This window comes from Notothenia rossii (assembly GCF_949606895.1).
Source record: "Notothenia rossii genome assembly, chromosome: 3".
NCBI lineage: Eukaryota > Metazoa > Chordata > Actinopteri > Perciformes > Nototheniidae > Notothenia > Notothenia rossii.
In genome coordinates, this window is record NC_136901.1 from 28,256,361 (window position 1) to 28,281,366 (window position 25,006).

The 25,006-nt window shown below is 41.4% G+C and overlaps 1 protein-coding gene across 6 annotated transcripts in view; it reads left to right on the forward strand.

Annotated features, from left to right (window-relative positions):
- The first annotated feature begins 3,331 nt into the window (after positions 1-3,331).
- LOC307032561 (sodium/potassium/calcium exchanger 2-like) overlaps positions 3,332-25,006 on the forward strand; it is a 45,314-nt gene continuing 23,639 nt past the window's right edge. Inside the window, exons 1-4 of one of the 6 annotated variants that reach the window (XM_079670630.1) lie at positions 3,332-3,657; positions 4,685-5,728; positions 22,518-22,566; positions 23,768-23,876. In XM_079670630.1, the coding sequence (XP_079526756.1) occupies positions 4,839-5,728; positions 22,518-22,566; positions 23,768-23,876 (1,048 nt within the window). In that variant the 5' untranslated portion in view covers positions 3,332-3,657; positions 4,685-4,838. Of the gene's footprint in view, positions 3,658-3,766; positions 3,899-4,684; positions 5,730-22,517; positions 22,567-23,767; positions 23,877-25,006 lie in introns of those variants that run through there. The other 5 variants (XM_079670632.1, XM_079670629.1, XM_079670634.1 and 2 more) reach the window with 5 other exon arrangements.

A 25,006-nucleotide genomic window follows, 5' to 3' on the forward strand; every position in this document is an offset into this window, starting at 1 on the left:
CCTGATTTCAATGGGGAGCTGATTCAAACATTTTGGAGCCAGGATAGCAAACCCACGTTTTATGCAATGAATGAAAAACTTGGGTCGCAGGTTCCTCAATAGTGCATTACAAGACATCTATCAATATGCATACCTCCAGCAATGTTAACTATGTTGAAGCACTTATTTTAACTGATTATACATATGTATTATACTCTTATAAGATGTATATAGATATTTAATCTCCGGCCTTGTCAGGTATTGAACATTCAATAAATAAAGAACACATAATTATTAAATATAAAACACAGAATTTGTGTGAGTATACTAAATGATTTACAAATAAACACCACTCCATATTTACAACTGTTACACATGCTGATGTAACGCAAATGTTTACAACTTGGGATCAATAAAGTATATCTTATCTTAAGATGATCGATGGCTACTGCCATATTTGCAAAATTTGCCTCTGAACCTTGACAAGTGCAGGTTTCAGGCTTATCAATTAACAACAGGAGGGGTCACAGACATAAGACCAGCTGTTAAATAAAGCTCTTCTGACCTTAGCTGGCATGTGGGTATATATTAATGCTGCCCATTATGGGCACAAGCAATTTTCACCCATTTATTAATTATATGTTTTCAATTTGAGTGTTTCCTATCCCCTAAACCTCCAGGGATGTACACAGTTTAATACTGGCAACTTCTTATTATGGGATATACGAAAACGTATTTTACAACTACAACTCCCAGTAGAGACGTGCCATAGATAGAGAACATGTTGCGAAACACAATAGCCAGCATGTGTAGTTCTGGGGACGGGGTAGGGGAGGTGGGGACGGGGTGGACCCGTTCAAATCCAGTTTTGGACAGTCTGCCGTGGTTCCATCCCATTTCAAGTGCTGTTCGGCCCTCGGCATAACCCTCGGAGCACACTCTCCAATCACAGAGCTTGAGAACTATCACAGGGTTTGTCAAGCGAAGCGGAGAGAATACTTACTTCCGGGTGTAATATTCTCTAAAGCAAATGAGCTGCTCCGACCCTCGGTCCTGACGGACTCCAACTTGTGTTTATTAATCAAACAAATAAATAAACACAAGGATAATCATGTGTTTTTGTTGAGTAAATGGAGAATTGCACAGGGGAAAATAACGTATCTATGCCACAATTTTAAATGCGGATTTTGTTAAACTAATACGTTTGCGCTGTGGATCAACACTATACATTGACGGGGAAGGGGGTAGCAATAAAGATAACACCATTAAACAGTTACACAACATAACAGAAATAATATCAATAGCAGCGTCCCTAGCAACCACCTTGGTAACAATGAAAACGTTGTATAGACACCATTTCCTGAAGTAATCTTCGTAATAACTAGCAAACTAAAGATCATGTACATCCACTGCACACATAATCTGAAATAACAACTCATATTTTTCGCATCAAATGACATCAAAACGCATTTTAATGGCCAAACTAACTTTAAAATAGGCATTTCCCATCGAGAATAAAACAAAGTTCGGCCATGTTTGTTTTTTCTGCAGGGAGAAATTTGAAGATCACGTGACATAGACGCCAGCCAATGGAATGAATGGTGAAAAAAAACGTAGGGATCTTACAATTTCAGAGGCGTTTTTGTAGAAATACTACGTCCTACGTTGTGGACCAACGTAGTTATTACACGTTTTTTTGTGAGACTGGGTTGGCATTTTGCATGATAGGTCCCCTTTAAAGCAACTTATTTTAATTCCGAAGTTAAAGCTATTAGCAAATGTGCTAATGTGGCTTGAACCCTCTGGACCAATATGAATCAAATTGGATAATCGTCACAAAATATTGGACTATTGATAATCTGAGGTTACTCAAGTCAATTCTGTCGTCCTCTGTGTTTCCTGTTAGGTAACAAGAGGAAGCTCCAGTGAGGAGGAGAGGAGCAATCAATGAGGTCAGTAAATCATGATTTATTATACAGCAGGAGGGCATTAGTGTCAGACGGACTTTGTCCCAATGTAGATAGATTGCGTTTTTCGGCCTGTCGACTAATGCTAAGTGGTTGTGTGGCTTTATTTGACATGGGGGCCAACATGGCATCCCCCGGGGCTGTACTGTGATGGTTGTGTCACATGAAGGCTTTGATTGGTTGATATACCCAAACTGAAGATCAAAGGCACATCATGCATGACCTTTATTTTCCATTTGGTATTGGAACCAAAAATGTCCAAGAAATCAAGCAAGATATTAGTTATACTTCAACAATTTGGGAATTGCCAGAGTAAGAAGAGACAATCCAAACCTCTTTCATATGAAGCTTGAGCCATAGGCTAGCGTAGCATCGAAACTGAAAACTGTTGGACTGGCTCGGTCAAATCACAACCCAATCCAACTCCAAAATTGACACATTACATGTTATCTTGTTTGTTTATTTAGTTAGTACTGGGAATGTAGAATATCAGGACCTATAAACTATCAGCAGATGACATTTTTATTAATATCTAGTCCTATTATTTGTTCAAATTAAGCCAAATGGCTTTCATTGATTTTGTTTTTTGTGTGGTGATTTCAGATTTCATTAGGTCACATTTGAAAAAGATCCATGTCCTGCATCTCTAATCTGTAAAAGAGCGTAAACAAAGTTTTCCAGAAAATCCCTACATCTGCAAAAAAAGACCCCAACACAACCCACCCAAACCTAGAATGTGTACTTTTATTACTTATTTAATGAGGAAATAAATCAGTAATCGTTAGTGATCTTTACAAAGGCTGGTGGATATTGTGTTACTTTTCAGACCGAGCAAAGCTAGCTCCTCTTCAAAAAATGAAGCTAAAAGATAACCGGCTTTTTAAAAACATTGTAAGCATATCGGAGCATCAGTCCTCTTAAATATTTGTTAAAATGCAAATACCAAAAAATCAAATGTATACCCTAATTGAGAAGATGAATAATTATTACATGGAAAAGAAAATCAATGATGCTGCACCTTAACGCTTCAGTGTGATCTCAGTGAAAGGGAGGCAGCACGTAACCTTGAAATGACCTATAAGACGTGAATGTGCTGAAGAAGGTCCACCTGTTCCGTCGTCACAGACATAAAACACAGAAATCAGTGGAAAGGCTGCCTTTGCTGTGTAACCACGGCAACTCCTCCCTTAAAATGCAACATCACCAAACCCCCCCCCCCCCCCCCACCCTCTCCTAACGCGTGCAGCGAGCAGGGAGGATGCGCTGTCTGCCGCTTACCTGGATTTAGTTAAAAAAAATAAAATAAATCAAGCTGTTCACGTGGTCAGCCCAGCCCAGCACAATATTCTGCCACATTAGCAAGGTCTTTTTGAGCTGGGGGGAAAGAGATTTTTCGTCTCATCCGACACAGGAGGGATGCTGCTGCTGTGAGGGAGAGAGGTGAGCGCAGTTGGAAAAGCGTGTTTTTTCTCTCTCTCTCTCTCTCTCTCTCTCTCGCTCTCTCTCTCTCTCTCTCTCTCTCTCTCTCTCTCTCTCTCTCTGTCTCTCTCTCTCTGTCTCCCTGTCTCTACCAAAGCTCCTCCTCTGCCGTAGGAGAGCACAAACCGGTCACATTTTTTTTTGCTGAATGAGAGCAAGAGGGCACGGGAGAGGATTTCCTAATTTCTACCTGGTGCTGTGCCGTGCGGCTGTTTCCTCGCCTCTGTTCAAGGTAAGGCACGCCGCGCCATGCGCCTCGCCACGGGGACTGATGTTGGGCTGTTTGGGTCGCAGAGGATGATCCAGCTGGAAGGGCGAAGGCACGATTGAAGGGCAGACAGGCAGAATAGTTGTCAGTGTGGAACAGGCAGTGCAGGCTGCGCATCATTTAAAAGTCAAACAGGAGGACAGGATGTGTGTGTTTCTGTGTGTTTCCTGAGCAGCAGCGTCATAGCGTTTACCACTGACTGCAGGCAAGTGATGACAGTAAACCATCGGTCTTCATGGTGTTTTTCTCATGTGAAAGCAGCAGGTTTCCCGATTGTAAATTGTCACATTTGAACAGTGGGAGAGTTAAAGCAGCAGGATGATCTGCGCAGAAGAGCTTCTCTGTCTGTTTGCTGCATCGTGCGTGCGGAATCTGATGAATTTGTAAATTGGCGTGTGAGGGAAACCACTGAAAACACTTAATGTTATGCAGCTTATGTAAGTGGCCATACAGTGACCACAAGGACAATGCAGCTTAAATTAGAGGTTAATGCTAAAATGTGTGAATGTTATATTCATTTCAGAAAATATATTTTCCATAATGTATGTGTTGTGTTAATTAGAGAGTTCCATTACAGATTGCTATGAGAGAATACAAAAACTATGGGATGATTTTTAAAACTCAAAATGTGCCTTTTTTTTGCCTGCATGTAATTTTAACTGGTAATTAACTATTTCATTTTTATTTCTGAGTATCTATGAAGATTTTCTTTTGGCAGTGGTCAGGACAGTGATTTGTAACTGACAACAACAACAACAATCATTGGTTGATTTAGAAATTGTGTATATATAACTACTACCAACATTACTGTTGTTTTTTAAATTCATTTAAAGGTTAACAATAGATGATAATCAATCAGTTAATCACCCTTTGTTTAAAAATCTTGACATCTTTAAACTTTGTTTATTCAATAACCAAGCAGCCTTTTTTAATTTAGTTATATTTTGATGTTATCGATGTTAATGTTCTGCATTCTGTTGACATTGTCCAGCAGAGGCTAATATGAGGACATCATTTGGCAAACCAGACCCTGGAAAGCACCTGCAATCTTTTCCCCTTGTTTGAAACTGAAGACAACATCATGTGTTGTCCCCGGTAAAACCTGCCCAGACATTCAGAGTGAGGACCCCACGCACTGCTCAGACATGGTCTCAGATCAACCCGGCATGCATTCACTAGAGAAAAGGCCGGCGTCGGATGCCGCCTGCAAGCGGCACACCTACCGCTGTCTGAGGAAGAAGCTGAGGCCAGTGCGGATCGTAGGGTTCGTCCTCAGCCTGGTGGCCCTAAGTGCTGTCTCCTTCAGTGCCTTCACCTGGAACTCAAGGGGGGTCAGTGAGCCGGTGCTCCCCCAGGAGTCGGCCCCCCACAGGACTCTTCTTTCCACCCAACACCAGAGGGACGCCAATGTCTCAGCCGACATGCCACTAGCCATGAAATCTACAGCAGGGAACAACGAGAGCAGTGGGGATTACCCTCCAGACCTTTTCACCCTTCAGGAGAGGCGCCAAGGAGCGGTGGTCCTCCACATGTTCGGAATGATCTACATGTTCATTGCCTTAGCCATAGTGTGCGACGAGTTCTTCGTCCCTGCGCTGACCGTCATCACGGAGAAGCTGACCATTTCCGATGACGTAGCGGGCGCCACCTTCATGGCGGCTGGCGGCTCGGCCCCAGAGCTCTTCACGTCCATTATCGGGGTCTTCATCTCACACAGCAACGTGGGCATCGGGACCATTGTAGGCTCGGCCGTCTTCAACATCCTCTTTGTGATTGGGATGTGCGCCATCTTCTCCAAGGAAATCCTCAACCTGACATGGTGGCCCCTGTTCCGCGACGTCTCCTTCTACATCCTGGATCTGATAATGCTCATCATCTTCTTCCTGGATAACTTCATCTCCATTTGGGAAAGTATAGCGCTGCTGTCCGCCTACGCCACCTACGTGATCTTCATGAAGTGCAACAGCACGGTGGAGAGATTTGTCAAGGGTTGCATGCACAAGAACCAAGTGGTAGAAGTAGAAGTACAGCCAAAGGTGAGTTGATTTCTTGATCCATAAAGTTTTTTCTCACACTTCCCTTGATCACCATCTTCTCTGAAAATACTACTTTATTTGCAATGTCATATAAGAAAGTTACATTAATGAGTATTAGCATGTTTGCTAATATAACTGATCTTCCGTAGATACTCACACTCATCCTTTCACACAAATGCAGCCAATTTATTTTTATCTTTTTTGTTGTTCTCATCAAGTTAGTGAGCTTTTTCAAATAAGGCTTCTAACACACAGTACGCAACAAGCAATGTCAAACAGGTTATACAACATCGACTTATCACAAACATGTTCATTACTTTGGAATGAAAAGTCAGAAACTCTGTTCATTACTTTGGAATGAAAAGTCAGAAACTCAGCAGGTGTTATGTACGGTGTAATTTCACCCACTAAATTGACCATTGTGCAGTAATGCAGTTTAATAGATTCTGCACAGGGCTGACTTACTGTTCTCCACTGTGGGATTAATAAAACAAATGTGTAATTCTGGGTTAAGCTCTACAAATTGTGTCCCGTTCTGACAAACAAATCCCTTGGAAAATCTCAGGCTATTTTTTCTCAACAAATGTACAGTAGATTTCCCACAATGATGCGGTTTTCACATAGTTGCTTGAACGTGTAAACCACATGCAGCACCTTGAGGTGAACAACATGGCTTCAGGACTGTCACGGTTGTCTTGTTGGTTCAGTGCGGAGGTTTTTCAGTGAAATATTTTACCTTTTGCTCAACAGTGGTGAATACTCTGTAGACAAGAAGCGTAAAAATCATTACCTCTCGTAACATTCGTCCCCTCAATGACACTTAAGGGCAACAGATACTGCAGTGCAATTTGATACCGGTGTAGAGATTATCCAGACGGATTTAGATTTCTTTGTGACATGAGATGGAAATGAAATTTTGCAAAAGTTGTATTGTAAAGCTTTAATTAAATTGGGATTTATTCTGAGTGCATAAAGGATATTTAAACAGCAGGTTTCACAATGTTGGAAGGGGGAGGGCTCTTGAAGAAGACAACATCGACATTAGATTTGCAGTGTGTAAACAGAAATGCTCAAATTAAAGCAAGCATAACAGTAATTATTGTCTATAGCCTCGGTTCTGACAAGTCATGTGATTTATGGCTCCTGTGCAGGAAGAGAGTGAGAACGGAGGTGCACAGGCAGAATGCCAGAAAAGACCCAGGTGACCTTGAGCTGCAATGGATTCTGGGTACTTAGGTGTGTGTGTGTGTGTGTGTGTGTGTGTGTGTGTGTGTGTGTGTGTGTGTGTGTGTGTGTGTGTGTGTGTGTGTGTGTGTGTGTGTGTGTGTGTGTGTGTGTGTGTGTGTGTGTGTGTGTGTGTGTGTGTGTGTGTGTGTGTGTGTGTATGTGAAAATTACTTTAGATGGGGGAAAAAATAGTGCGAGGCAGATGAGTTAATCAAACCCCATCATGTCTCTTCTCCGACGACGCTTTAAGATGCAGACCCTTCTCTTCCCTCTTGCATTGTGGGTAACAATGTCACGGCAGCCCTTCCCAGCACGCTGAGTTAAAAACATAGAATACATGAAATATATTAATAAAACATGTACAACGTCACAGGATAAAGCTTTTATTTTTGCTTGCTAGGTTGTCAGCTAACCTCTTTTGTACTCTCTGGGTTACAGGGTTAATAGAACTAGAAGAGTACACATATTATTAGAATATAATCATCAAAACACCCTTTTTTTTCTTAATCAAGCTTGGACACTTTGGGGACGTGTGTATTTCAAGACGCGTGGTTTATTTTAAGATTTAATTGGCAATTGAGCGTGTGTGTTTGCACACATTCTTACATGACTAATGGAGGGTAAAACAGGAGAGCAAGGACAAGTGTCCTGCAAAAAATTATCAAGAACTTTCTACTGTCTTTCTATATAAGCGATATTCACTACTATGAACTGAAAGAAGCTTTTTTAATATAAGTTAATCATTTCACAGTCATGCTGAGCTCCAAGGTGTCCTTAATCCTCCACGCAGTAGTGTTCAGGAGTGAAGTATTGCATTGTAAGGACCATAGAGTGTTATATGACGCCATGCCCTTGAACTAAACACTTGATTAAAATGGGCTTCCCTGAGATTATTGTATGCATTATGATATTGGGACGTCCCAGTTGTGTGTTACATTGCCGCTACAGGCAGAAACAGAAGTGGTGTTGTGGTGTCAACCTCAGGACAAAAGTGCGTAGGTTAGAAATTGGCAGTTGGCCATCAAAACCATATGATGATGTACGATTTTAATCTGAGAGCAATAAGGAACGCCTTTTTCTAATGTTAGCTGATGATTTAAATAGGCTTTATCAGTGATTATCAGACGTATGGGTCGGATTGTGTTGTTCAGAATTGTAGAAGCTGCCTTTTTCCCCACTGCAGAACTGCTTCTATTGCGTTTTATTTAAAGTTTATTTTGGTGTGACTTGTTTGTTCTTCTCCTGCTAACATAAAAATAGCTGGCTTTGTTTCTCTTATTTCCTCGACGATATTGCTTCCAGGCAGAGCGTTAAATGGTGAGAGGAGGACTTGCTTTTCAATCATTTGACAGATCAGAGGTGTCATTTTTCCTATTGCCCCTGGACGAGCTGTAACATCATCAATACAACACGAAGAGAACTCTCTTTGTGTGGATGCTATTTAAAGCTATTGTTTTAAAGCACTTCGATGTTCAGCCTCCATAAAAAGTAATCTGCAATAATCTCTCTCAATCCAGTTAACACTACCTTGAATGTGCCATGCACTTAGACACACTTGGAATTACAGCAAAATAGGAAAGCAAAGGCTTTTAAGGCCACCTGATGTATTTCCTTTGTTTTAGCTCAGTTTTGGTCTCCACTGCCTCTTGTATAGAAATGTCTGTTCCACTGTGTTCAACTAGTGGCTAACTGTGGCTCTCTGATGCTAGGCTAGTAGCTTACAGTTGGATCTTTTTATTTTAAAATGTGATTTATCTATTTTTATCTTTCCCCCAAACAGTTTTTGAAGGATATACAGTATGTACCTCTTAGTTCTGGCCTGATTGGTCAATCCCTTTCTTTCCCTAATGAGTGCTTATCTGCTGGTTAATCTCACACATTGCTTTAGTCCACATTATCCCTTACTTAACAGAGGTTATATCAAAAACTCCTTTTTGTTAATCCTAAAATATTCAGGAAGAGACTTTTCAATGCTATAATTTGTATTTTTTGGTTGCGTTTTCCTGCAGTAGTAGCATGCTGGCTTTCTGACACATCTGGCCTGTTAGTCCTCCCTCTGCATTAAGGTCAAAGGGTGACTACACTGTCATACATCTTGGCCCTCAGAGCTACGAGGGTGGTCGGGTCAAAGATGGATTCATTTAACTGTATCTCTCCTCGTAGTTGTTGCACGTTCTCTTAAAGTTAAAGGTCCCATGTCATGCTTTTCCGGTTATTACCCGTCCCCTTGTGTGTTATGAAGGTTTTTATGCATGTAAACGGTCTGCAGAGTCACAAACTCTCAAAGTACACCCGTACAAAACTCTAACACAGAGAAGACCTCCCCAAAACGCCTCGTTGGAGATTACTTCCTGGGTACTCTGACGTGTGAATACCCAGAGGCCACACCCTCTGCCAGCCTTTCACGAAACAAAGCTTCCCAAACCTTTCAGCGATTCACGCCGGATATGTACAGCGTAGGGCACTGAAGAACGATGATTTTCCTGCTTTGTTTGGACCAGCGGGAGATTCGGGTACACAACCTGTAAGTATTCATTGTTGTTTGTGTATTTATGATGTTTAAAACAAACAAGGTATCTACCACGACTGTTTGAATGGGTAAACGTTTTTCGGGCTACTACGTTGGGATCGCGGAGAAATGCTCTCAGCAGACCCATTCTCACAGCGTTATAAACCTTTTTCTTACTCAATAGGGGGGGCAGGAGCTCCAACAAGCCTTTTAGGACAGAGAGTGAATACACATGCTTTAAAGAGATGCTGTATGAGAAACCAATGTGAGTTTGGAAAATTGCACAGTATAAATCTATTTTAGTATACCTCAACAATGGAATTATGATCAGTGGAAATGTCCATGACATTGGCCCTTTAAGGTTCTTAGTCTGGTGGGGTTGTCAGTGACTTAATGGTTGACTCGGGTCTATGCAAAAAAAGACTGATTACTTACCACTGGTTTGTGCAGAAGGGCCAAAGGAAGTCACCAATGAATGATTCCTTCTCCCCACCATCTGAGAAATGCATACACTCCGTAAATCCTTACTCCACAGGCCGCAGGCACAGTTCAAGGTCGCAATAGAGCTAGCAGCTCGTACACAAGCTGGGAAAACATGGCGGTGCAAGATGGGGGAGTTTGAAAATCACTAGCTCCATGTTTTTCATGCCAGTTTTCACTGAGAAACAACAGATGTGTGTGTTCCACATTTGGCTGTGCATACTGATGGTGTTCCAGCAACTGAAGCAACCATTCGTCCAACCCTTTCTATTTATTTCTGTGTGCAAAAACACACATCGGTAAGCAAAAATGGCATCTTAACCACTTTCCATATTGAGTCCATTATAACACAATATAATGTACCCTTTTTACAGTTAACCTCTCTTTAAAGAGCTACGTTTAGACCTGATTTTACAGTAGCCCTGAGGGTCAAAAGCCAACAACTATTCTAAAAATATAACAAAGATAAAAATTCCAAGGAAAACCTCTGATGAGGAAAAAATCACAAAAGAGAATTTCAGAGACGCTATACTATTATGCGAAACAACACCTCACTTATCAACATCTAGTTTTTTCTTGTGAAATGTTGTGTTTTGACCCTCGGGGCCACCATACTAAAATGGCTTGGATATATTAGGAGCAACAGTGCAGACTTGCTCTGGCTGTCATGGCATTAGTGGGGTCTTTCATCATATGCAGCACCCAGCCCCCTCCTCAGGACCACCTCACCAGCTCTCCCCTGGCTTATCTTGTTATCTTGTGGCCTCTCATTGTTTCCTGATGGACTGACTGGCTTCTTTTGAAATACTGGCTGAGGCAGATCAGATTAGCCAGCACTTTGTACTCTATGGCTTTATGAAAGAGTGACGAGCTACTGACATCGTGACACACCGAAAGTCAGAGTTTGTCAGAATTGATGATAAAGTCATTTGAGTGACATCTTCTGACAACACATCACAAACAACCACTGGTTGGAGAGATAATATAACCTTCCAACATATAGTTAGTAGGTCAATTAAAGGTGACCTATCATGCAAAATGCACTTTTGTACATCTTTTATACATGAATATGTGTCCCCGGTGTTCTAGGGAACTCACCAAGTGTCAGAAAACACAACCCTCTCTATTTTCCTCCATACCCACGTCTCTTAAAAAGGGGCTGCTACGGATCTGATACAGACTGATCCAGATTTGAACACTTCTGTAACGTCACAGAAGTGGCGCTACGGCTATTGGGCAAACTCCACCAATCAGGAGGAGACAGCCACGGACATTGCCGTTCAAAAGCGCTGGAGACGCTGTAGTACATATGCCAGGCCTGTAGATGGTGCTGTTCTCACTGAATCCGAGCATGAAAAGACAGTGTTAAATTGAACGAAATGAGGAATGGCTAAAATGCATGATCTGTTTGGTATTTTGAAAAATAAAAAGTATAAATATGCCTTATATAGGTATGGTCCTACACTATATTATTCAAATATAGCATGATAGGTCCACTTTAAATGAACTCTGATGTACGTTTTATTAGGCGCAAATACACATTTGTAGTACATCACTATGTAACATTCACACTTCTATCAGCCAGCGCTCCAACACATTCTACGTGATGGGCTATGGGGCGGGACATCTCTAAGCGGTTGACCAATCACAACAGAGCCGGCCAGCTAACCAATCAGAGCAGACTGGGCTCTGGTTTCAGACAGAGGGTGAAAAGAGGTGCTGCAGCACAGGCAGTATGAGAAAATAAAGAGCTTTTTGAACAGTAAAGCAAGAAAAAAAGTCAGATTAGATCCACAAAATACAAATATGAACCTGAAAATGTGCATAACATATCCTCTTTATGTAAATAATAGAGGTCAATACTGGTATAGTAATCCAGTTACGTTTTTTTTCATCATTCCACAATATTAGGTTGCTGCTATCGTCAATGCTGGATTAGCCAGTATGTATCGAGGCAGATGTTGGTTCTGCTGAGATGGAAGGTGCGACCTCTGATGTATTACCAAGCTATAAATAGCGCCACAGAGGCGAGATCTTCCATCAGGACGCGCTTCAAAGATCACTTACAAAGCGGGTTGTGTGCAGGCAGCAGGCTGTTTGTGCTTCCTCCTGGTGAATTCAGACGTTCGGGGCACCAGTGCCGATGCTGTACACCTTCTGTATATTCACACATGAGACCAGGTGTTACATGCTGTACTAATCATTTATAGAGTCCAATCCGAGTGAACTCCCACCTCGTGCATCATAAGACCAGGCTGCACTGCATGAACTCCGTCACTAACTGTTTATCTGAGCCTGCTGTGACGTGTTCATGGGATTATCTCCCATTATGACTGATGTCTACCTAATTTTCAGCAAAGTCCAGATGTGCACTGCTGAACTCTTAACAAATTGTAAACGCCGGCATGGGTGAAATGCACCATGCTGTTTATTATAGCAGTTTTCCAGCTGATTTCTAAGAAATGCTTTTCAAATGTCCATTTTTAATTACAGTAAGAGTATGGTTTGTACAAATACCATAAACATGATGTTCACTTTTAACCCTAGGCATAAACAGATTGTGGGTCACTGAGATTTAAACAAATGTAATTGCTTTTTTCACTGTCATTTGAACAGTATGTGCCCTTGCCCTGGATTTGTGTATTTCTGTGAAAGTGATGAGAGTATTCATGTTTGTATACTTTTAAAAGGAAAGTTGTAGAAGTGACCTTGGTTTAAACTGAATGAGGAATACGTAGAAGTCTATAATGCTTGTGCTGGTTTCATTCAGGCCCAAGGTTACTGAGATATGGGTAGAAACTAGAAAATAGTAGGACAGTTTTACAGCCAACACAGAAACCGTTTATCATGACTGTAGTGAAGACATTTTTATTTTTGGTGCCGTTATCAAGCGAACTATAAAGAAAGTGAGCTGGGGTGAATGCGTCTGCACACACCTCTGCAGTACACACACAGAATATAGCATCCCCGGGATAAACCCCTCCTCTTTTCAATCATTTAAAAATAGAAATCCTATGACTTTGATCTCACAGAGTCCAAGTTTTATCATCTGTTCCAGCTGTGTCTCCTTGTCTAAATGGGGGAAGGGCGCAAGTAGAGCCAGTAATTAGCTTTTGAGGTTTTAGCGTATTGTAACGCACGGTTACACCAGTCAATACAGATAAAGGAATCCTACAGAATGAAGTGACGGGCTATTCAAAACAGTATTGGGTTTAGGAAAAAAGGGTTTTCAAGCAGAGTTCCTTCTTTCCCCGTGTCTCTTCTGCTTTCTATTAGTCTGCAAGCTCTTGGCAGTGTCCTTCGCCGGCGCCCTTCTATTGTCCAAAATTAATTTAATTGCATTCAATGGTAATAATCGTGCAAACAAAGTTCCAATTTCCATCACAGGTGCTGCCATTGAAGGGGTTATTGTACTGTATGGCTTCCTCCTCCATTCTTATCAGAGTGGACAGCGGCTCTTCACGTGCTCCTCACTGTTGTGATTGCTTGGAAGGTCACTTATTACAATGTTTTTGTAATTATGAAAAGCACACTGTAGGGTTCTCATCAATGGATATTATTTTTGCCCTGTAGCGATCATTACATATGCAAGGAACAGCCATATTGGCTTTGTCCCATTTACAGAGGTTTACACAATAACATTTACTTTTCTTATATTATATCAATGTTAATGTGCAAACAATGTTAAGTCGCTATACAATAGTAAGTTTCCCTGAGTCTTAAATTATTCATATTTTCCCTCTGGAGCCAGTCTCTGGATCTGGTACCATGGACAGCACCTCACTGCTCTTTAGTTTGAATATTACTAGCTGCTATGTTGTGTTTAAAGGTCCCATGTCATGCTTTTCCGGTTATTACCCGTCCCCTTGTGTGTTATGAAGGTTTTTCTGCATGTAAACGGTGTGCAGAGTCAAAACCCTCAAAGTACACCCTGTAGCGAGTAAAACTCTAACACAGAAAATACCTCCCCAAAACGCCTCGTTGGTGAAACGTCATCATGACGTCATCATCCATTTGATTCTTCCGGGTACGTGCACCCGGAACTAAATGGGCCAATCCGTGGAGCCGTTACGTTACGTCCGCGGAGCCGTTACGTTAAGCCCCCGCTGATTGGTCCAAATTGACCAATCCACACACACACTCAGTGCATGCAGCTCTGCTGATTTCTGCTCCCTGCTGCAGGCTGATAACAGACAGTTGGGATCGCGCGAAATTCTCTCTGCAGACCCATTCTCACAGCGTTTATCAACCTATAAACCTCTTTCTTACTCAATATCAAGCCACACTTATTGTTTTTATTTCGGCTGTGACTTTGTGTTCAGGTTGAGTTTGGCTGTGTATCGCTAAACAAGGAAATCACGGAGGGGGGGGGGGGGGTGGAGGAGAGTTTAGTGGAGAAAGTGAATACTGCTGAATACACATACTTTACAGAGATGCTGTATGCGAAACCAATGTGAGTTTGGAAAATTGCACAGTATTTTTCTATTTTAGTATACCTCAACAAATGGAATTATGATAAGTGGAAATGGCCATGACATGTGACCTTTAAGTTATTCTCGTTCAACCTCACCCTTAGTCTTTCCTCTTTTGCATTTTTGCTAAATGTAATGGTGTCAGTTTACATCGCTCTTGGCATAAAAGGGCTACCAATAATATCTAGTAAATAGCTCAAGAAAATAAGTCAAACTGATTCGGTAATACAGCAATTAAGCTTAAATCTGTCGTGTAAAGCCAACCCCATCGCATCCCTGATGTCAGTCTTCATTTGAGTTTTCTTTGGTGACATGTGGGAATCATGCTGTAACATGGTTGAGGGTTACGACTACTTCTCTTCAGCGTCCTTCACATTACAGTACATCTGAACATCAGAAGGGTTAAAGGGACAAATGCAAATCATCCCGTTAGTAAAGGGCTGTTTCCTGAAATAGATTACGCAGACAGTTGATGAGACAGACTTCCTTAATCTAGCACAGTGGACCTGGCATGGACTGAAAATACGTTTTACGACCCACACAGAGGATCTCAATAGGACCAGATCATGTATCTGTTAGTCTTTAATGCTCAATGGGAGTGTATTTTGATGTGACCTAGACAGTCTGAATAGCTCCTGCTTTCACAGCTGTCTTCACTTGAAGACCTTTCTATTTAATTCGTCTATTGTTTGGACCTTAGGGTGATTTTAGCTCCTGAGGTTAGCAGGTATTTACGTCACTAGATTCTGAACGAGCTAATGTGGTTGAAGGGCCCTTTGCATTTTCTTTTGCTATACCATTTTGGAATGAATATAAGTCAGTAGCTGAAGGTCGTGGAAGTCAAGGCCTGCGTATTTCCAGATTTAGCAGTTTCAGCCTCTGATTTTTTGTCCTTGAGAAGAGCCCTGAAGGTGAAACGTAGAGGCTTGCAAGAAACTGAAAGCCTTATCGATCAGGGGCTATTTTTGAAAGCGGGGTTGAATTAGCTAATGTAACTGCACTGTAACAGCATCATGTGAAGGACACCAAGGTCCCTATCTTGTTCGTGTATGAAATAACACACACACTGCAGCGAGAGGGAAAGCGTGCATATGTTTGGAGGTGGTCCAGGACTGCCGGGCCTTACATACTTAACTCCTTCCTTGGGGGGATTTTTGACCCTCAGCTTCAGCCTCGCTAAGCTGCAGCAGCTGAACATTACATCAGTAATCATCAGAGTTGTTGCTCATGTAATACCCGTAATTTGTGAGCTCCAGTTTAGATCTCAAAGTTGGCGGCGGATCAGTTTTAACCAAATTTAAGAGAATAAACTGTTCAAATGGAAGTGATTGCAATCAGACTGTCTCTAATGTAGAAAACGTTCTGGTGCTCAGTGATTCTGCCGAAAGCCTTTCCTCCTTTGTGACTGTCAGAGAGGGTCACCATTCGTTACGTCCATCACTGATGGATGTGTGATGCATGAGGCTGCCCCCACAGACTGAAGCCCACCAAGGTGACCTGAAAGGGCTCTATCAGCATATTACCCGTCTGTAAATGTGACGCTTCCTCTGCACGCTTCCACCTCCGCTCCAGGATCAGGGTCTTCTGTGTGACTGTCTGCCAACCTGCTGACAATGCAACAAAACAACAAAGCAAGTCAGTGGTCAGGGGAATGTGAATGAGGTGCAGGAAAGTCAAAGTTGCAGCATATACGAAAGTCAACTACAAATCCGAATCTGTTGATGATTCTGCTAATTAATAGCTATCCAACCATCCATCATCTGGATAGTTGTATTGATTTTAACGTCCTTTTAAGTGAAAACATTTAAAATACACTTGAAATTCTGATAACTGATAAGCATTTGCTCTTAATTAACATAAGAAATATGGCACTTTGTGGTGAATAACAATATATTTGTATTCTTTATATTAAAAATAATGGATTTTTTATACTTCAATGTCTGAAAGAGCCCAGTAAAATGTTTGATATAAATATCTGAATTTGTGATAAATGGGCATATGATATTGACTCATACTGACCGCAGGCCTTTGAATTTGTCAATGGCGTATCAATGGCTTATCAATGGCTTATCAATGGTGATCCACACCCTTTCTAATTTATATTCAAGTTGGATTCAGTTTCAAGACTAAAGGATAGTGCATTTCTGTTTTACTTATTGTCAACAAATCGCACATAAAAGCACAACAATTGAAAAAGTGAATGTATCCAAAGCCTAAGAGCTCCACTGTTAAAACACTGTTAAACACATCCCTAAGTGAAACTGTTACTAAGTGACATGTTCCTTCATTATGGACAATTAAGTATATTCTGGACCCATCCTGATTTCATAAGAGATCCAAATATATATTACTCAGCAGCTGAAACCAGTCTTATAACAAAAGCACTTTTACTCTTGCTAGTGTAACTTTTTGCTAAAAACTGCAGCGCTTAGCTGTATTTTGGATATTTAAAGATATTCACATTTATAGAATGGGCTCAGGCTGGGAGAATTGGAAAATATTGACTTATTCAATAATAGTTTGGTTGTGTTCTTTAGCTCAGATTTGTTGACCAGCCTTGTCTTTTACAATTACGTCAAATAAAACTAGTTAGCAGGTCTACTGGAGAAAACGCTTCAAGTAAAACTCGAGCATACCAAAACCGTTGTGTCCATTAAAAGTATAAACTTCCTTCATCAGCTGTTCCCGCAGCACCTACTACAGTATGCGTACCAGAATGCATTGCACATCAGGTCTAAGGAAAGTGTGAAAACGAGCCCAGGGTTGCAGAGCAAGCAATGTTTACTTAGCCATTACCTTGAGCTGCTTATCATGTTACGGCTGAGTTCCTGTTCACTAATAACATTGACAACGATCTGAGATGCTGGCCAGCCTCACACAGCAGCACACTTCTGGATCCTGGGTTCAGTTTACAGGTTTGTTTTCCCTTCATGTTCAGCAGCCAGTGGCTCTAAATGTCTGTGTGTGTGTGTTTGTGTTTGTGTGTGTGTGTGTGTGTGTGTGTGTGTGTGTGTGTGTGTGTGTGTGTGTGTGTGTGTGTGTGTGTGTGTGTGTGTGTGTGTGTGTGTGTGTGTGTGTGTGTGTGTGTGTGTGTGTGTGTGTGTGTGTGTGTGTGTGTGTGTGTGTGTGTGTGTGTGTGTGTGTGTGTGTGTGTGTGTGTGTGTGTGTGTGTGTGTGTGAATAGCTGGACGTGTACAGCCTCTTATATAACATAAAGTCATGCATAACGTCATCTGTGCATAAGGCATACATACCGGGTAGTCATGCTAGCCACAGGGACACTAAGAGAGACGGAGAAGAGAATCAAACATGCATTGATGTTCATAGGAATACCTTATTAAATCTCCCGATTATAACTGGAAATATATCATGATAAAGCATGTTTTAAATAGTTTAAAAATAATTGAAGAATTTAAGATTAATGGATAAAAACCTCTGCAAGGGAAATTATAGTTAATAAAGAGCCAGCTATGCACTGTTTACATGCACACACACACACACACACACACACACACACACACACACACACACACACACACACACACACACACACACACACACACACACACACACACACACACACACACACACACACACACACACACACACACACACACACACACACACACACACACACACACACACACACACACACACACACACACACACACACACACACACACACACACACACACACACACCCACACACACACACACACATACAGAGTAATCAGATTAGTACAATAGTTTGATTTAACTACACCGGGGTAATCCCAGAGCACAATTGTTGTGTTGAGGCACGCAGAGTGAAACAATGAGGCTGAATGAATGAAGACAATCCTGCACACTGCTGTCGCAAAAAAAAAATAAGAATTTATTTTAGCCTACATTTGAATACAGTATTCTCCAACAACATCTTGATATACTGTGATTTTCTCTTGATGTTATTCACTTAAAAGACGATAAACTACATCCCAGCCCTAATTTGCCTCAGTCAAGGCGTTGCAACAGCAATTCAGAGAACAGTGAGAGCTGTACTTTGAGTTACAGTGTAGACATGTTTTCCCTATAGTCGATACCCGGTAAAACTAGGACTACCCTGTGGCCTCGGGGTGACTACGGTAGAGCCAACGATTGAGTTTGGTCTGGTTACCCTGTTAGGAAAATGTCTGACAACAGCTGAACCGGGGGAAAAAGGACAATAAATAACTCTAATAAAAACTCTCAGGTCATGCAGGAGAGGCGAACAAAAAAACCTCTGAGGTAGAGATTGATGCAGTGAACACGCTGGCAGAATATAAATGAAAATGCCTGGATAGGAACTTTTGTTAAATCTTAGAAACAAAGCACCCCATTCAGCCTTTTATTGTTTACAGATCAAAACCGGCTCTGATCTGACGGGAAGACAGATTTGATCAGGTTTTTTGCATCAGGTCATTATTCTACCACTTGTGTTTACTCCGCTGAAACATTACAAGCACAGTCTAAATTTAATCCGGTGGATAAATCACTTTAGCAACCTTTTTATACAGTCAGGATTCAGTAGCAGTAGTACAAAAGAAAGTGAGTTTACAATAAGAACATGCCGTACTGTGACTGAAATGTCTTGTTCCTGATCTAACAGCTTTGGGTGATTTACATTTACTTGCAAAAATGACACTGCATTTTGTATTCCCCTATTTGAATCCCAAAAGTCTGATTGGTTCATGGGAAGGGAGTGGGAGGAAGCAATTTTGGCTTAGTCTTGGCGAGCGTTGCCTTGTGGGAAATCAGCGTGGTGGCAGCTCCTGTAATTAGTTCTGCTTGTTAGAAAAATGAAGGGGTTACTAATTAGCAAGTGGATGGCTTCTTGACTTGTTGTGCATCTTTTCCCCTCCTTTCCTTGAAGATCATCATTATCGTCTCCAGGCAAAGCGGGGGAGGGGGGGGGAGGGAGAGAGAGAGAGGGAGACGCTCATTCGTGCTGCTCAACAGTTTAGCTCTCACGAATAAATCTAGATGGACAAATCTCGACGGCTGTTCTGTCATGCTCTGACGGACAGGCTGTCTACCGTAAGCACGTGCAGTGAAAAAAAAAACGCCCGGAGCTGTGCTTTCATTTTGCAAGTTGGCTTAACAAGACATGCAGTCAGCTTTTTCACATATCTTTACATACACACGCTCTAAGATGCTTTATTTATAGAATATCCACATCTACTATGGCTTCAATACATCAGAATTTCTCATGCAAGGCCTTTAGATCTACAGTAACATCACTTGTGTCACCACACACCCGTCAGTCCCGATTCATTTCTGGCTTTTGCACGTTATTACTCTCTACATTTCCTTGTGACAAGCATTAGAAAACACTATTAAAGCTAGGATGGGTAGTATGTTTTAGAAATATTGTTGTTATATTTGTTCAAATACTCAATTAATAATGATCGTTTTGGAGGAGTATCTTTGGAAGAAGGTCCCTTTCTTGCTAGATTGAGCAAATTGTAGATTTAGTGCTGCTAGCTACAATTATAAGTAAGAGTTTACCTAGGCTGGGTTTTAAAGTTGGATAACATTTTGGTCCTTGCTTGCATATAATCCACATTTTGATATTGGAACCTGATTCCCGGCAAACTGCCAGAAAACCAAGCTGCCCTGCAAAGGAAATGAAGGGAAAGTGATTCAAAAAGTGGCTCATAAGATTTATTTAATGTCATACTGATTACCGTTATCACACGCCTTATGTATCCAGGGTATATTAAGGGGTATATTAAGGATTTTGAAGGATCAAACAGCGATGATGGATTTAATCAAACTAGATAAAGTGTAAGAAAAGCTTTTTATTCTCCCGTGTAATTTGGCTTGGATGTCGCTGCATAAAGGAAATGCAAATGGCACCATCCAGAAATAGAGCCCTTTGTGCCCTCAAATTGAAGACATATAATCCGCGGATGATGTTTTGAAAATCTGGACTACCAGTTCTGCTTTCAGCGTTTTTCACCAGATTTCTCCGAAAGCCCCCGCTCCCCCCCCTGTTTAAGCTGTTGGCAATTTGAGTGTTGAAAGCGGAAGTATTTTTGCATGATGCCACACTCTCCATCGATAATTCCCTGTTACACGGCCTTACATGCATGCGGCTGCAGAGAGACATTTATCTCCCTCAGCTGATCCTCTTCCAAGAATGATCCTGATGCGACGTTACGTAACAACTGGAAGGCAGAGCTGCCGGTATTAGAGGAACACACAAACTCCAGAGAACATACTAATCTCCCCATGTGATTATTAGTCATAATATTTAACGCTGGTTTAATGAGCGACCCGCAGCGTAATCTCTATCTGGCACGTTCACCTGTTCCCTCCTAACCCTCCTGACTTTGCCTTTGAGGGAGGGTGATGTGGAGTTTAAATAGAGTTATTATACCTCAAATGTGCAGGGAATCACCCTGAAGATATGAAACGGTGGGAAAATGAGGTTATAGCTCGCTGGAAAATATGTGGGTTAGCTCAGCTGCTACATTTCGTTTTGGGCCACTTTCAGCTCCCTGATTTCTGTAATTATTCCGTCATTTTACAGAGGCAACCCTAATGTATGGTAATTTATGGGTTGTTAAACAGAAACACTGGGACACTGACACTCATAATGATTTCTCTCAAAAGGAAACCAGCTCCCAATAAAGGTTATTTCAAGGCAAGGTGAATTTGATTAGCTAAACGTGTTATAAAATCAACGAAAGGAGCAATAAACAATAATTGTTCATCTTTAAAATACAGAATGTTGGGACGAATGTTAAGCTTTCACCTCACGAGCCGGAGCTGACGCCTCACTCCTCCTTCCTGCTCCTCTATCCATAGATTTCATATTCAGTGCAGCGTCATTTAGCATACGAATGAATCACAGGGTTTACAAGCCTGAAGGCTCTTTCTTCAAATGTGTCATTTTGCCCTGAATGTTTTAAACCCTTACAAGATCAAACTGGATAATGTTATGTATTTCATTTGGCATTGTGCACTTTATCAACACACATCAGTGCCTCCACATTTGAACAACTCCTCTCCGAAAAATGTGTAGGCTGTGAACAAAGACTTGATATTCAAAGATCTGAACAAAAGCTTTGTGTTCGTTCCTCGAAACAGAGGCCTTCAGCGTCATTTCACACACACACACACACACACACACACACACACACACACACACACACACACACACACACACACACACACACACACACACGCAATTTTGGAGATGAAGTGAGCGCCCTTTAGTGAGGCAGTTGGTGAAAGGCGTTTGTTTCAAAAATAGACGTTACAGTGCTGCACATGGCACGATGAGATGGCAGAGAATTGAGGGATTGTTTAAGGACTGGCGTCGCTTTGACATGCCCACTCTCACACAAAGTTATCGCGTTAAAACTGGCAACACGGACACAAAGTTTCAGAGTTTTTAGACCACTCGAGTCAAAACTAGGCTATTTTAACTTTAAGCTTTATTTTATTTAGTTAAAAAGACAGGTAGATATTGTAACTTTGTATTAAAGACAATGATACAGCTCTAACAAAATTCATTGCAATATTTCGTCTTCAAGAACACAAATACGGCATCTACCTGTGCTTTTTGATAAGTGGCACTTATTTAGTTTCAATTTAGTTGAAACACAGGTTTCTTTTTTCTCCATGTTGTCAGCTGCAATGCTGCAACCAGCAATCTATGTTCTTAATTGTTTTCTTTAAACATGGTCGACTACCTCCCCGGTATCAAGGGAAAAAACCAAATGGTTGAGTTTACGTTACAGAAGGATTGCATGGGAAATAGGAATACTGAATACAAAATATATGCAAGTGAAATGCTATTTTTGAGGGTATTTCAAGGAAATCCAAGTAGACAATCTGATGTTGCTCAGCTTGTGAGTGACTGCGTCAGCAGGCACAGTGGGGGGGAGGAATCTGTCACTCAAGTCTCGTCCTCTTACATCACAGTCGGTCGTCACATCACTGTAACTGTAATGTCTCTCTAGTGTCTTTTTGTCTTGTCTGTGTGGTTGTGTGCGGCATGCTTCACATCTATGTCCTGTTTTCTCTCTCTCTTTCTCTCCTTCTCCCCCCTTCTACTTTTTCTTCTCTCTGTGTTGGATGAGAAGACAATTCCTGTGACGCCAGAGGATGAAAGCAAGTTGTCGGTAGGTCTGGTCTGATTGACACTCTTCTTCCCGTCTGCTTCTGTGTTTGTCCCCGTTTTCTGTGTAGATGTAGCTTGTGTTTCTCCCCACCATACTGTGAAGAAGACATGTACAATGTTATCCCTGGCCTTCAGAGAGTAGCTCCCCCTCTGTTTCCTGAAGCCTTGTTACAACACTTGCACTTTGCACGCAGCATGCAAAAGACAACCGAGGAAGAAGCATGTGTTTACAAGACTCTTTTTAATGCTGTTAAACTTCCTGAGAAAAGCATGCCAGAGTGTTAACCTTTCACCAGGATTGCGAAGGTTGAACAGCAGAAGGAGAGTCTTCGCGGTGGCACGGCGAAGCGTTGTCTCTCCTTCCTCCCGTTCACACCCATACAGGCCTGTGAATTAGCACCTCACACCTCCTACTCCTCAACTGTGCGCAGCCAAAAGCGGACTCATTCCAAACAGCTGCCGCCTGCAACGACGCCAAATGTCCCAAAGTTCAGCCCAAACTCCTGGAGTGACCTTGGCTTGGATTCGTAACTCTGTTTTTCAGAAGGCCAGGCACTTTACGATAGTTACACTGCGATGCTGCGAGGTTTTATGCAAAAGAGGATTAGGGAATAATATTCCAGACAGCTTGGATTAATAATGGCTCGAGTAAAGTGCTTACAATTGATAGACTGATGTTAATATCAGCATATTTGATTCATGACAGACATAAGAACTAGTTGTTGGAATAAAGTATTTATTATTGAGGTTAAAAGCTTGGTAGCACTTGTTATGCCGCCCATGTCTATAATGCGTTATAAACATACTTATGATATGCTAGAATATGCGTCTAGTTATGTTATGATGCATACTAACAAGACTCACATTATTTGTATAATCTGCACGGTACAGTTAAAGTTATAAGCACTTGTATTTGTTCATAATGCTTTATAACAACACATTATTAATGTAATTATTCCAACAGCTTGAAATATAATACATGCTGATCCCTCTGTGAGTGACCTGCAGTCATGACATATTACGATATTTGACATTTAATATCCTGTTGTGATTATTGTCTCAAAGCATTATGAATATTAAACAGTGCTATAAAGAGATTATAACGCATTTTAAGGCATAATTACAGATGTGGCCATACTAGAAAATGTTACCAGTCTGCTGCAGCAGGACGTTTGATTGACAGCGTGTTTCTCCTCTCACAGGCCCGGCCTCGGCTTCAGAGGGGGGGGAGCTCCGCCTCCCTGCACAACAGCCTGATGAGGAACAGCATCTTCCAGCTCATGATCCACACGCTCGACCCTTTAAGTGAAGGTAAGTCAGACACACACGTAGAAAACTCTTCAAAGATACATCTGACAATTAGTTTTTCCTCTTAAAAAACTTCTTTCAGATGTACTGGATGTGAATGGAATCCAAAAATCCATGACCTTTACTGTCAGAAAACTAAGCACATAACATATGTTCATATCCTGAACCTATTTCTTTGGCAGCACCATATGTTGTTTCTGGCAAAGTTTTAATTTAGTCCACAGTTCAAATAGAAAATGTACTTTTATCCATGCATCTGCCGTTTCCACCATTAACATTTTGTCCTTCTAGCACCTATGTGCCAACACAGAAATGATTATTCTTTAAAATAGCCTATCCGTAGAGACGAGGGGAGTGCGGTGCTGTGTCGGGGCTGAGGTGGAAGATCATTCTACTTTAATCCAACATCAAGGCCTATTAGCTTAGCTGAAGGAAATGTAAAACAGCAGTGTCAGTGCTCGGCACGGAGGGGAATATGTTAATGGTGCTGTGAGACCAGGGGAAAGAAAAATTCACATTACCGGGAGTTTCTCATCAGTGTCTTTGTTTAGTGAAAGGTCTTATGACGATGAATCCTAAGGCTTAAAAATATGAATATGAATGTTGAATGCTAATTCCTGTTTACTGACTAATATGGGTGTTTATTCATTTTTCCCCTTCCAGTTTCCATAGTAATGTATTAACAGTGTGTGGAGTTGGATTAAAAGCATCAGTGGTTGTGGTTCTACAGAAAATAAACAACATATGGGAAGAGCCTATTTCTAAGCTCAGAACAATGACCAACCTGAAAATGTCCCCTCTGGATGGATGTGATCTCATTAGCAGATGTCTGCTCTCCGAAAATGACTATACATTCCTTAAAAGCCAAACCTAGAATGAGTCAGCTCAGGAAAGATTAGTAATCGTTGCGGAGATGGGCCTTAAAGTGCTCATTAACATGCATCAACTCTGAGTGTATTCCATCTCGGAGATTATAATGTAAATCAGAGGCTGCTGCTGCCTGTTGTATATGTACCGGAGAGCAGGTAAATACACCACCCTGCCCCTCCTTCAGAGCCTTCTAACACACCATAATGATTGTACACTGAAATATTTACTGCTTGTTTGACAGCACGAACATTAAAAGACGGCAG